Source organism: Canis lupus, chromosome 9 (assembly GCF_003254725.2).
Source record: "Canis lupus dingo isolate Sandy chromosome 9, ASM325472v2, whole genome shotgun sequence".
Taxonomy (NCBI): Eukaryota; Metazoa; Chordata; class Mammalia; order Carnivora; family Canidae; genus Canis; species Canis lupus.
The window spans coordinates 4,366,772-4,381,153 of NC_064251.1; the positions used below are offsets into that span (position 1 = coordinate 4,366,772).

General features: G+C 49.6%; 1 protein-coding gene across 3 annotated transcripts in view; it reads right to left on the reverse strand.

Moving 5' to 3' along the window:
• Positions 1 to 606: 606 nt before the first annotated feature.
• SEC14L1 (SEC14 like lipid binding 1) overlaps positions 607 to 14,382 on the reverse strand; it is a 56,944-nt gene continuing 43,168 nt past the window's right edge. For 2 of the 3 annotated variants that reach the window (XM_025468125.3, XM_025468126.3), the window contains 10 exons: positions 13,958 to 14,147; positions 12,140 to 12,228; positions 10,805 to 10,875; positions 9,717 to 9,888; positions 9,250 to 9,384; positions 7,326 to 7,460; positions 4,777 to 5,028; positions 3,481 to 3,659; positions 3,099 to 3,200; positions 607 to 1,143 (listed from right to left, as the gene is read on the reverse strand). In XM_025468125.3, coding sequence (XP_025323910.1) covers positions 1,128 to 1,143; positions 3,099 to 3,200; positions 3,481 to 3,659; positions 4,777 to 5,028; positions 7,326 to 7,460; positions 9,250 to 9,384; positions 9,717 to 9,888; positions 10,805 to 10,875; positions 12,140 to 12,228; positions 13,958 to 14,147 — 1,341 coding nt within the window. In that variant the 3' untranslated portion in view covers positions 607 to 1,127. Of the gene's footprint in view, positions 3,201 to 3,480; positions 3,660 to 4,776; positions 5,029 to 7,325; positions 7,461 to 9,249; positions 9,385 to 9,716; positions 9,889 to 10,804; positions 10,876 to 12,139; positions 12,229 to 13,957; positions 14,148 to 14,382 lie in introns of all 3 variants that reach the window. The other variant, XM_049113889.1, reaches the window with a different exon arrangement.

Consider the following 14,382-nt stretch of genomic DNA (forward strand, 5'->3'; position numbering starts at 1 on the left):
GCTGACAAACTAGAAACCCAGACTAAGCTATGGGTGTGTGGACATTCATGCCCCTGCTCCCCACCCCACATCCGGTCAGTCCCCCCTGCCAGCTCCCCCAGACCCTGCCTAGAAAAGCAAATGACCCACAGGTACCAACCAAGGCAGCAAGCAGGCGGTGAGTGTTCTGGCCTGCTTGGGCCCTACCACCCTGGCGCACCAAATGGCAAACAGCCGGGGACAAGGCGGCCCAAGTTCCTAAGGTCTACACGTGCCCTCTTTTTTTTTCTGAAGCCATAGGATTCAAGGATCTGTTTTGTTACTGAAGAAACAGTGCCTCGGGCACCAATGCCACAAGTCGTGTCTGACCTCAGAGTCCAAGGCACCTGAGCAGGTCTTCTTGTGGCTGTGAGGGAACCTGTGGGCACCGGGTCTCTGCTGCATGTCAGCCGCTTGCAGCTGCGATGTGTCTGCAGGACAGCCCGTTCCTGCACAGTGGCTCCCAAACTTCTAGAATCCCGGCGCTCGGGCTCCAGATGTGTCTGGCTCCAACTTCTAAAATCTCCTAAGGATGTCAAACTCTCCAAGGGAGGCTGCTGCTCCACATTTCACAGGAAGAAAGAGACGTTTTCTTTTTTAAACAGTTCACATTTATTATTGGTAACAGTAAAAAAATCTTTTAAAGACTATCAGTATTGTATTACCAAGAGTGAGGTAATATGTTTACAAAACATTTACAGAATTTGATATGCAAATAATGAATTTAGGAAGAAAAGTGAGTTAAGACACTAGTAATAGAGGGGAGACCAAAAGAACCCTTAGTGCAGAAGAAAGGCGGAGTGTGAGAAGTCAGGGCATGGACAGTAGGGGCAGAGTCCAGGTCCGTGTGCCCGCGGCCCCTCAAGGAGAACCAGAGAACCAGGCGCCGTGTCACTCAGGAGGAACCCTGCAGGCGTCTGCGCAGTGATGTGCTTTGAACTCTTAGAGACGCGTTCGACTCTCTGGGAACAAGACAGTGCCACTTCTGAGGCAACTTAAAACGAACACGTCTTCAGACTGGGGGAGGGGGGAGTGGCTGCAACTCAAAGAGTTCTACAAACACCCTGGGCTGAGGTGGACTGTGGAGGGAAGCGTTTTCTTGGCAGCTGTCAGCAAAATCGCCATCTGAGACACAGAGAAAGAGAGAAGAAAGAGAAGAAAGGGACCATTTTCAGGTCCTTATAATTTAGAAGCAGGAAGCACTGATCGGAAGCAGCCCAGATGCACTAACCAACCCTACTGAGCTTTCTGGAAACAAGGCTTTAGGGGCCAGTGGTGAGTGTTTCTTTTCAAAGGAGACACAGGGCTGTGCCCCAGGAAGGCGGCAAGCACGGAGAGGCCCAGTCTCCGGTGTGCAGGCAGCCTGGGGGCCTCACTGACCGGGCGTTCCTCCCGAGCCCTCCAGGGCTCGCCCGCGGAGCACACACGCCCTCCACACATTGTCCACTCGGCGGCCACCCACCTCCGGCCTGGAGAGCAGATGGGAAGCCACGTAGCCCCGGGCTTCCGTGCCTCTCTCACATGCCAATAACAGCCACGTGGGTTTTGGCACATATCTGTAAAAACACAGCCTCTTCCAACACACGACATCACACATCACACCCTTATCACAAACGCGAACCCAATGCAACATCCAGACAGATCTGCAAATAACTTGCTTTTCCCATAAAAAGCAGAAAAAACGCGAGCCAATCCAAGAATGCCATGCTTTGTAATTGGGAATCAAAAACAAAAGACAAAAGGCAAACCAAGCTCACATTCTGATTTGCTTCTAAGAAGAATCTCTGACAACTTCATCTCACTTTCTATTTGCCCTGTTTCTCACCAACACCCCACAACCCCCGCAGTGCCTCACTCACCTGCATGTGCCCCCACTGCCACTCACGTATGTGCCCTATGTACTGCCACACACACACTCCCATTTGCTCCCACTGCCACACTCACACACTGCCATACTCACACACTGTGACACACACACGCACCCCCCCCCAACTGCCACATTCACATCCACTGCCACAGCCACCCCACATGCCTGCACAGGCAAACACACCCCCACAATCTGCAATTTCCTTCTATGAAGGAGCGGGACTCCCGTAAGCCTCATGCTCTCCTGGAGTGACCACACGGCAAGAACACTGGTCAGCTCAAATGAACACTGGACAATTTCAAAATGGCAAGTGTGACTGAGTCTTCAAAAGAACCTTCTAGTGACCTCAAGGACCACGTGGGTTCTGATGCTATCAAGCTATGAGGAGGCACCGGGAATATAAGTCTACATTGAGTTTAGAGCTAGCATGTGCAGGTAAGAACATACTAGAAGAAAAAGGGAAAGAATCCTTTCCGCGCAAGTTCACATACAGAAAAATCCTGCTCTGAAAGTATCAAAAAGATATGGAAAGGAGGAAAGAGAAGCTGTTTAATGGTGGCGGTACTCTCCTGGCGCTGTGGGGGATCCTCGAGAGCCCCCGGGCCCACCCGCACCCACTGCAGAACACCCGGTCCACCTGCCAGCAGGGCCCGAGCCGGGTGCCGCAGGCTGCCTCCAAGTCCTCCCCACAGAAGCAGTGCTGCTCAGAGGACACATGCCTAGCAGGTAGCCCCTCAATCCACGGGCCGTGCCGGCTACCAGCAGAGGGTGACACTGTGACGTGGTGTGGGGACGAGCTGGCAGTTCCTGCTCCGTGTAGGAAGGCTGGGTCACCTCTGAAGGATGATGTAGGAATTCATCCGCTAATGGACAGAGTGTGAAGGTTGCTGGAAACATTTTTTGCATCAACGTTTGAGACAAAGTCAACCTCTTGATTGTATATAAACTACTTTTCTTTCAAGAGAGCCCTTGTGCTCTGGTTTGATTTTGTGCACACTGTATACAAAATCTATGGCTATGGAGTTGGAGTTAAAACTACCTGCTGAGATAGTCTGGGATCAAGGACTACGTCTGCCGTCTGGAGAGCTATCTGCTACCTAGAGGGTGAGGAGTCTGCACAGTGTGGCCGCCGAGCGGGTGGTGGAGCGCGGCGGGCTGTCCGAGGAGGCGCGCCGTCCCCTCCACGGCCCAGGCACGGGCGCTGCAGCACTACCTGGAGATCATAGAGCTGGCCTGAGACTGGCTGGAGGAGGTGGTGGCGGCGCTCAGCTGGGAGAACCCGCTGTGGCTGGACTCCAGGCTGGTCATAGAGCCTCTGCGGACAGCACAGGGAGCAAGGAGGTGAGGTGTGAGGACCCCGCTGCGGGCCACCCCCCAGCCCGCATCACCCGCCAGACTTCCTGGCAGCCTCTGCTCCCTGTTGCCCACTCGGTCCACCTGGCACTCACAGAGCAGGCTCTCCCAGAACTGCGGTCCACTACGGCCCTGGCCCATGATGACAGCTGGCAGCAACGAACGGCCCAGAGGCCACCCCCGCCCATACCCAAGCCCACAGCAGTGGTGCTGTGATGGCCCCAGTGGGAGGGGAGCCATACCGGAAATCCTCGGAGCCGATCACTTCGGTGTAGTACATCACTTTGCACTTGTGAGACGACACTTGCAGGGAGGCCAGCACATCGTCCACCCGGGGCAGGTTGGTGGCGGCGCACGCTGGCATGCTGTGGAATCTCCACTGCAGGATGTAGAAGCCCGGCCATCTCGTCACGTGTGAGCCCTAGAATGAGTCAGGCAGTGCCAGCTAAGAACTGACTTCCAAGTCCCTACCGTCCACTGGCCCAGGAGGATGTACCGGCAACCTTCCCCGAGTCCACTCGGATTGGGTGGTGACAGCCAACCGACCATTCCAGTGCGTGGAGGACCTACTACTCGCTACCAGAGCCAGTCCCACACGGGCTCTGCCTGCCTGCCTGCCGGCCCTCACCCAGGGGCTGGGCAGGCCTTGGGGAGGGGCTCTCCCCCTCTGCCCGTCCCTAGGACTTGCAGCCTCAGGAGGAGGCCACAAGAGAAGCAGGTGCCTGGTGGGGTGGGAAGAGCTTGGGGGCCCTTCATTCAGCCTTAGGGGGTCAAAACAGATCCTCTGACCAGGTGGCACCCTCTTGGACACGCTCCCAATGATCTTACTAGAGTACTCTGGTTAAAAGCCTGACAATCTAAAGGAGAATGTCAACCTATGAAAATTACTTTCTCCATTAATTCTGGAGCTTACACTATCCGTTATTTATAAAATTGAATTAAATACTCTCTTTTATTCTGTTTCTCGGATCACCGAACACTGAGAGGCTTATCCCCGAACACTGTAAAGGCAGCAAAACCATACATCTATGATGCCAGCCAGAAGCACCTAAGAACTTCTGTTCTGGGAACAAGCACTCAAAGTAGCTGGCCAGATTTTTAAAAACTGAACCAACAGAGCATTTGTAAATGAATGAGAACGCTCTGTGATGAGAGTCAATGGTTTCCTCAGCACACTTGCTCATCTCCCTGCTATTGAGGGTGACTGTCCTCTCCGTGGAAGTCTGGATCCCAGCTGGTCACGCACACAGAATGCCTTCCCCTTCCTTCCACGTTGCTTTTGTGAAGCTAACTTCTGAAGAAAACTCATGCACTTAGATAAAAGTCATGGATTCAGTCCAAAACCACTGCTCAGGTCTGAGTTCCTTGCCTTCAGAGTCTCACTCGGCTCCCTGGGTCCTTCTGACAGTAACTAAAACTGCACACACCCGCCGACTCTCCTGCAGACAGTGCCAGCCACATAGGACAGCAATGAACCACAGGACCCTTCCTTTTGAAGACAAAATACCCAAGCTGTAGAGGATCAGAGATGGCTCTACCTGCACGCTTTCTCCTTCTTTGCAGATCAGAGGTGACTCCACCATGCTATAGTCACGGCCCAGCTGCCATACTCTGTCTATAAGCTGCACGTTGTTCCCTCCCGGGGAAGTAATGCTGTGCGCCCCCAATGAGTCCTTTTTGGGAGGCTGGGGCGACCTCTTGGAGTGGTAGATGTTGAAGACGATGTCCCCTTTGCACACGTCAAAATCCCAAGTGATCACTGAAGAGGCATCCACAATCTGAATGAGGATCTGGAAAAAGAGATTACACTAAGCAATCATGGTAAGCATGAGTACCCCATCCCTGTGCCAACACTGTGGCAGCTTCGTCCCTGGAAGAGCTTCTGGGCCCAGTCATGCGTGTTTTGGAGGGAGGGAGACATGTCATGTCAGCCGTCTCTTGACCTGCATCCACTGTTCAGCTGCCCAGCTTTTCCTGTCTTCCCTCCTCCCAACCAATGGCTCCTGCTCCGTGTCACGTGCCAAGCTCCGTGCTCTCCCTTAGCTATACCTACAGCCGAGATTCCCCACCGCACCATCCTTAGCATTCTGGCACACTGGGTACTGGCTGTAAAAACGCGTTAACAACACAGAACAGAAGTGACTCAAGGTATAGAAGTGGTTCCGTGGATCACTCTAGGCTGGCAAGCACAAGGAAGGTCCCAGAGAAGGTGTGAGCTAAATAAAGAGCATATGGAGGAATGGAAGGAAGCGTTCCAGGCAAGGGAGGGGACATAGACTCACAAGAACGGTGGCAGCCAACACAAGGTGGGGAGAAAAGAACCAGGGGCTGGGCAGGGCAGGGGCCCCGGGGACTGAGTGCCAACCTCAAACCCAAACTTCCTAACGGCGCCCATATAAAGTTTCCCAGCAGGGAATGATCAAAGTCATATAGTTTAAAACATTACTGTGGGAGGGATGTGAGAATTGAAACCAGCTGTAAAAGGCTGTGTACTCGCTCAGAAATTTCAGCCGAAGCCAGGGCCGGTGCCCCCCTCTTCTCGTAAGACCCATCTGTTTGCTCTTCAGCACTCTGCTTGTCGTCAGGCAGACTCGTTTCAATTCCACCACTGCTGCTTCTCACCACAGAAATACCACTCTGGAATTTCCCTAAAGAGCAGATTCCATGGAGCACAAGAGTCCTGTCTGGGAACAGCAACTATCCCGCAGCAAAATGGCTCCCCAGGGGCTGAGCTGTCCCCAGACGCAGCCCCCCTGTGCTGCGTGACAGGCACCCTGCTTCCTGCACTCACAACAGGGACTCCGACTTCAGCCTTCGTTTCAGGGGCATCATGTCCTTGATTTGTGTTTTACTTAACCCCCAAAGCAAGTTTTAGTGTTCTGACGTAGAAAACTTTCATAAACACCCTGTGACTCACAAAAAACGTCATACACCATGCGGTTCTCTACCAGACAAGAGCGAGTTACCTGAGAGAAATAAGAACTGCATCTCCTCAAGCCTGGTCTCCAAGAAAGGAATTCATACAAATAATCCCCAAGACACAGTCATGAAAATCTGAGCTTTCCCCTACAGAATCTATGAATGAGGCAAAGCAAATCTGTCTCTACTTATTCAAACCCAGCAACAGTACCCACCTGCCCCACAAGCGATGGGCTGGCCATGGGGGGACACACACCAGTAAGGACAAAGGCTATGGCAGTAAGGGGCGGGCTCCAGCCACCACCATCGGCCTGAGCCCCCAGCCCCTAGTGCATTGAACACTGGCTCAGAGCCCAGTGCCACCACCACCCTCAGCGACAGCCCGAGGCACAAACAAGCTGCCCAGAGCTCAGGAAGGGAGACATGGCTGTGAGCCCTCACAGCTCAGACCACTCATGATGTCACAGGACACACAGCGTTTGCAAAACACAGGAATACTCTAGCCTCCACACCAATTGTGACAGAAAGAAGGGAAAACAGAGATGTGCTACTTTTTCCTCACTCCATTTGACTTACAAAAATGGGCAAATTCCTTAAAAATATAATCGAAGCCCACTCATGAAAAAAACCAGAAAATGAACCCAGCCCTATATGATCATTAAATAAACTAAATTTAAAGTCAACACTCAGGCAGCCCCAGGGGCTCAGCGGTTTAGCGTCGCCTTCAGCCCGGAGCAGGATCCTGGAGATCCAGGATCAAGTTCCACGTCAGGTTCCCTGCATGGAGCCTGCTTCTCCCTCTGCCTGTGTCTCTGCCTCTCTCTCTATGTCTCTCATGAATAAATGAATAAAAATCTTAAAAAAAAAAAAAGAATTAAAAAAAAAATAAAGTCAACAGTCTTCCACAGGAAAGACCTTCCACATGCCACTCATCCCTGTGCTCAGGGCTCTCTGGTAAAGCCCAGGGCAGGAGGCCTTATCTCCTTCAATGAAGAATTTTACCTCAACTAAAGATTAAAAAAAAAAAAAAAATCAACAAAAATCTAAATACAGAGACCAGAAAAAGCATTTGATTCTTCTAACGTAAATCCTACTGGGGAGCCCCGTGGGGAGGAGGGTCCCCACCCGCCACCCCGCCGGGCCCTGAGTGCAGACGGCGCAGGCGCACCTCGTGCGGGGCTCCTTTGAAGACGCTGGCCGACTGGTAGATGGTCTCGGTCCAGAGCCTGAGGTCTTCGTTCTCCAGCTCCTCCGCAGTCCTGTACAGAGACTTGGGCACCAGCCCGCCCTCGGGCACTTCACACTGGGAACACAAACACGGCAGTGAAAGCCATGCACACAAGAGGGGCCCTCTGAAAACCAACACCCCGGCAGGCACCGCGCCCCCGGCCACTCGGGGAATGGCACCCACTGGCAATGTCGTCACAGCTTCTGCAGGACTTGGCAATGTACATTTTTAAAACTTCTGAAATATCCATGTCTTTCTTTAACTAAATGACAAAGCTGATTTCCCACAGAATTTACACTACTACGTATGAGGTATGAGGTACTGGACTCCCTCACTACTGCTGCTTCGTGGAAAAACCACAAGCAGTTACTGTGCTGTAGAGAGAAAACATGTTAGGAAAAGTCTGATTCTCAGGCGACTACAGGCATGCGTTTATTGTAAGCAATTACAGTTAATCTATATATAACCAACAAAGAAAGCTTTGTGTCTATGCCGAGTCAGAAGGTCAGTCCACTACACCAGACAAAAAATAACAACGGAGAGCCTCTTCTGAATCGTGAAATGGGCTAGGTCGAATTAGAATCTGAACACTTCATAAATTTCTGAATTGACCCTGACCTAGTGACTCAATCCTGAAGTCCAAAGAATCCCAGCACCCCGTGCACCGTGGGCTCTGGGAGACGGTGGACAGAGCACACATGCACTACCACAGTCTCCAGCTAGCAGTGCAGCACGACGTCCCACTAGAAGACCCCACACTCACACGGTGCATGAACACAGGAGCAAGGAGGGCGGGGAGGAGCCTCAGCGCCGGAGCCTGGACCCGTGTGGACAAGTGAGGAGGACTCTCCCCACGGGGAGCACATAATGGGGGTCAGTGCCTGATAAACGCGGTCCGGTTTGCCACAACTCAGGTCTCCCTCTGCTCCAGCTCACTACTGGGAGGACCAACCACTTGGGACCATTTGTAACATGAGTTTGTGGGTCGCTGCACAGCTGACCTCACAGTTTAACCTCATGGCCTTCGGTAAGGGAGGGTCCCGTGACCCTCACACTGCGTCATGATGACGCCTGCAACAGCAGGATCAAGGCCCTGGAAGCTGAATCCAAATGCCATTCAAAGTCCTCTAACCAACCCAAGAGACCTGAAAGCCCAGTCCGTTAGCTAAATACATGCATTGAATCCAGTGTGGACACATCTCAAAGGACTTTATTACGAGGATGACAGAAGTCCTCTAAGGAGAACCAGACTCCTCTCTGCATTCAGCTGTCACTACAGGAAGCCAGCTGGGCCGCTAGCAGTGTCTGTCTCCTTCACCCTCATGTCAGCCCATCATGTCCCGGGGCCCGTAAGGACCTCAAGGACCCTTCATCACAGCTCAGGGCCCTGATGTGGAGGTGGCTGCCTGATAACCTAGCAACGCCATGGATACAAACGCCAAATTATAGAAGGGAAGTAATTCCCTTAATGTGCCCCTTTCAAGATGTTATCCTTATTTATTGTCAAGGGGGAGATCTTGCAGAATCATTTTAAGTCTTTTAAGTGTTTTCATAAAATGCACAGCTCCTCCAAACAGTTACAAGAACGTGATCCGCACAACACTGAGTGAATAAAGCAAGCTGCAATCCTATCAGGTTCTAAAACAAATTCTCATTAGTATTTAACATCGAAGAAATATGCACATTGTCAACAATTTACCTAACTGGCTCTATGTAGCTTAACTCTGGGTCAGAGAAATGTCAGCCAAATAAAGAAAAACAACAATCCAAACTAAAAGTTCTGAAAATCATTTGTACCAACCATCACCCACCTCTCCTACCCTATAAAGCAGCCAAATGTATAGCTGCTTGCCTAAATACATACCATGCACTCCCCACTCAGGAAATCTGGAATGATCTCTTTATCAATGTAGTCCAGCAGGCCTCCAGGGCCCTGGTAGTCATTTCCTGCATAAATCAGGAATTTCCTTCTGGTGTTGTCATCAATGAATGGACTAACCTGTAAGTAATGAGAAAAGACCACAGAGTCATTTTGCTTTGCTGTCTGATTTCCAAAGATTAAAATTACAATGCGATGGTAAGAGTGGGTGGGGGCAGGGGCAGGGAGTCTGATTCCCTTTTTCCGTGAAGTCTATTTGTGTGACAAAAGGAATCTTGGGAATTCTTTCTGCCCTTAAAGGACCTGAAAAAGTGTATATCTTTCCAGGGTTGTTACTTCCTGACTAGTTAAGACGAATAGTCACAGACTCGTCATAGACTCGTGGATATGAATGCATGTGTACCTGCCTTCTAAATGGCTAATTGTTTCTTCAAAACAGCATCCACACCTACCAGCGTCCAGAGCACAGGGAACACCCGGGGAGCACGAAGAATAAGGAGGCGGCCGAGTGTCTCTGGGTAGTTGGCCTCCACCACCTCTATGATGCGCAGCAGGGCCTTCACGCCAGGTCTCCACAGGTGGCGCATGTTCAGCCCCTCCAGGTCCACCAGGCAGGTCCATGAACTGCAGGGGATGCACACGTGTGAGCTACTCACTAGACAGCACACTTGCAAACCATGTCCTAAGCTATTTTCTCTCTGATATTATGACACAGTCATTTATATCCATTTCCAAAAATATACTAGTTTCTAAAAATTAAAGTGTCACGAATTATATTTCTATCTACTTGTGTGAAGCACACGGGATCAGTGTGGTAGGACCAATCCCTGAGACATCAAAGCCTCAATGGCTGACAATTAATAACAACCTCATTCAGACAGGCTCATGACCCAGCAAACAAGGTGACATGCTGTGCCTGACATGCTGAGCCACCTCTACTGACCCAACAAGACAAGAATCTGGATTTTTAATGCACAGTGTGACTGAACTGCAAGCAGCTTTTCTTCAACAAATACCTACTGAACCCAGCAGTGTCTCAGGAGCTGAGAAACAGCAGGAAACGGAAAACCCTCGAAACTCTCTCCTGTCGCAGTGGAACTTCTGCTCTAGTTAACCTGCTATGTGTCAACCTCTGAACCACTGCACATTTTCCAAATAGTTTACCATAACTCCAGTGTGGTTTAGAAATACAGGATAATTTTCTTGTGCCCCTGCAACTAAAATCAAAACCAAAAACCAAACCAAAATCAACCTGCAGCCCTGTGCTCCCCAGGACGGTGCAGACTAACCACACAGGCCGACCCCCTCAGACTGAGGTGACAGCAATGACTCGCTCAGGATTAGAAATACCCAAATCCAGCACCTCTCCCTACCAACCGACATGGTTATCTATCTTCTACCTTCTGGAACACTGCAGAAAATGGGAAGCTAAAAATCTAAAAGCCTAAAAATCAAACCAGATTTTGATCCTGAAAGTCGATGGGAAATATTTACCTCACGTTCTCAAGAAACTGGAAGGAAAAACAAAATCATCATCTACCTGATAGGTCGACCGAAGACTTTTGTATTTTCTTCACATCGTCTCAGCCCTTCTTCGTTTATGGAGAGAACCTATGTGCAAAAGAGCCATAAAAAGCCCAGGATTAGTCTAAGTAACCCCACTGTGTCAAGTTATGCAACAAAATGACAATCATACAACCCATTTTAGGCAAGCGTCTCAACCAGAGGAGTCATCTGTTTAGATTTTCTGACACATTCATACACACAAAACATATCCCAAAGACTCTTTCTCTGCAGAGAGTGAGCTCTGTCCTTAGGACAAAGGTGACAGCTACATCATGAGAGATCAGAGCTAGGCCCCACCAGATGGGCAGAGAGGGCGTGACCTGCTGACCTGTCTTCAGAAGAAGCATTTGGAACAGCTGGAGGTCACTGGCTGTGATGGGGGAACATTCTAATACTACACGTACTATCCACGAGAAAAGGCAGTTTAAGAGCTGACTTGAAGTACGGCTAAGGGGAACCCTTTGATTTGGATTAACAAGTGCTTCCCCTGGAGACACGGTCCATGCACATCTTTATGTGCTTACAGGTGTACATGGGGTTCTGCGTGTGTAAGCACTCACATGATGGCAGGGGCCAAGAGAATATATAGATGCCAATGGCAGATATTTGAAGATAATGGGATTATAGGAGTTTCTTTTAAAGTTTTTATTTGGGGGACGCCTGGGTGGCTCAGTAGTTGAGAACCTGCCTTTGGCTCAGGTTGTGATCCCATATCCGGGGATTGAGTCCCTCATCGGGTTCCCTGGGAAAAACCTGCTTCTCCCTCTGCCTATGTCTTTGCCTCTCTCTGTCTCTCTTATGAATAAATAAAATCTTAAAAACTAAAAAAAAATTTTTTTAAATAAAGTTTTTGTTTGGTTTTTAATTTAAGAACATTCTTCTCTTCATAACTAGCCTGTGGAGGCTGAAGTGGGAGGGGAACCTAGAGTTCAGCAGGCAGGAAGTATTTATAATTGCCCAGATAAGAGATGTTAGAACCCTCACGTAAGGAAATACTGGGCAAGAATACTATGAATAGGTCTGATCTGAGCTCAAAAGGAGAGAAGAGGTAAGGGGCCAATCCAATGGAACAAGGGGACTCAAAATTGGACCCACGAAGTCACCTTGAGTGGCTACACAGATTTTTGTTGATGCTTCCCTGTGAAAACATTTTTATAACTTCCATGCCCTCTTTTGGAATTTTAAAAATATATTAATAGATCTTCCTTTCTAATTACAAAAGCACTCTATGCTTGCTGTAACGTTAAGTGTAAGACCGCAATCCTGCTGGTAGAGGAAGGGGTGGTGACCTCCCCAAGAAGGCACTTACATAACGCAGCAGAGCCTCCTCCCCGAGGGCTCTCACCAAGCCCTTGGTATCCATCTGCCCCAGCCTGAGCACGTACAGTGGCCGCCCGTCTGCAGGAGGGGAAGGAAAGGTATGATCACCATTCCTGACGAGAAGCTGACAGTACAACCCTAGGAACCTTCCCAGTCAGAAGCTGCTGTTGGCTGTGTGTGCGCACAGGAGATTCCCCCGACTGCCGTCCCCCTGCCCAGGATGAGCAGCATGAAGCGGAACCCAGCCTCTCATCTGGGCCTAACCACCAGGAGTGACCGGGGCCGTCGCTAGGCTCAGCCTCCTCACTGAGACAATCAGGGCCTTGGGCAAAGCCGGCTCTCAACAGCAGGGAGACCTCAGGAGACCTACAGACTTTTTTTTGTGAATGTGGAGTATTTTAAAATTTTATTTTTTAGGGAAAACAAAAAATTTTCCCCCATTTCATGGGTTATCAAAAAGTTAATGTCTACTAGATTTTTTTTTTAAAGGCAGCTTCCCTTGATTCCCACCGGAGCAATCGGGCTACATGAGGGTTTTCAGGAAATGTTTTAATCCGTACCAGCCAGCACATGTTGGCTCTACATGTTTATAGCCTGGAGGTCCAATGGATGGAAACTGAGAGAAACCTCACTCATTACACAAATAATGCACTGTCATCACGAGCCAGCTACATAGAGGGGAAGATGATCTTGGGGGCCACGGTGTCCCCTGCAGTCAGCAGATCCTCTAGAATCTGGATTCCTAATATTTGGTGCCACAGGAGCAGCAGGAAGGACAGCAAGTAAGACTTGTCTCCTGTTGTTAATGGAGGGCTCGTTCTGTATATCTTGAGATATACAGAGGCTGAGATATAAAGAGGCTGAAAGTTCCCTTGTATTCATCACTCGGTGACCTTCACCTCCTAGGGGAATCTGGGTCTATATCTTGTCTTTGCACTCCCAAATCTTGTTGAAAGGAGTATTGATTGATTGATTTTTTGAAAGGAAGATTTATAAAAAGCATCTCCCAACATTTACAAAATACATTTGTTAATGTTTTACTACTTCTGAAGGGCGGAAAAGTAGAATAAGTAGATGTTTATAGTAAGAACTGACAGAGCTACAATTAATCTGGAAGAGTACGAGAGATGCAGTCCAGAACACAGACAAGTCAGAGCTGTTCCGTTCTAGAAGAGTCTGCCTGGAAGGGGCAGGGGTTCCAGGGTCCTCCCTGTCTGCAATTCTGCTCTGTCTACTGTCCAGCACTGAATCAGGAAACAGAGCGCACCTCTGGCAACGCCAGCATTCCCACCCAGCGTGGTACGTAAAGTGACCCAAGCGGACTGTGCTCCCCCACACCGCCCTTCGTCTGAGGACCATCGCTTCCTTGGCTTCTGTGTTGCTTCCTGTCCAAAATGGAACGGAAATTCTTCACTGTTGTGAGGGAGAAAACCTGGCTACATATTTTTACAGATATTGTAGGGGTTGAAGTTATAAAAGTTCTTTTACTAACACTGTGTTCCTGAAAACACTGCCCTCAAAGTTGCAGGCTTTTTAAATCAATCAAAACAAAGTCCTCGGGACTAAGAAAGGAGGTGAAGAAACCTGGCAGCCAAGAGACCATGCACGGAGAGAAAGAGCACACAGCCGTGCTGCTCCATGGGGGACACCGGGGACTCCCTGAGTGTTGGAGGGCCGGGTGGGGTTGGCCATGATGAATGGGAGCCACTTTGTTCAGGTGGGGGTGGGGTGTGTGCCCGATGCCTTCACGGGCCCCTCAGACTCCATGTAACAAGGCCTGGAAGCACGTCCGCAATGCCCAGCTCACCTTTATCATGATGGTGCCAGCCTCCTGCATAGTAGTCCTGGAGGACCTGGGGAGGGCTCCAGGTGTCAAGAATGTAGTCCACCTGGTGTTGCTTTCGCCAAGTCAAGGACTGACACATGATCTCTCTGGCTTTGTCTATATTGAAGTCGCGGGCACGTAAAAACCGAAGAATATGCTCATCTTTCGGGATCTAGTAAGAGAAAAAAAGGTTTCTAAGCAATGTTAAAAGTTGCTAAGGGAAAAAAACCCAAGTTACTAAGGGAATAAAACTCCTAAAACTGTCACTTCTCATCCAGAGTGAGCTGCATTATTGCACTATTTAAAATTAGCGATTACTAAAAAAAAAACCTTCCTCAATGCTTTAGCAAATTGGTATCATTAATCTGAATAATCTTTATAGTACCCCATTTTAGTTTCAGCCAAGT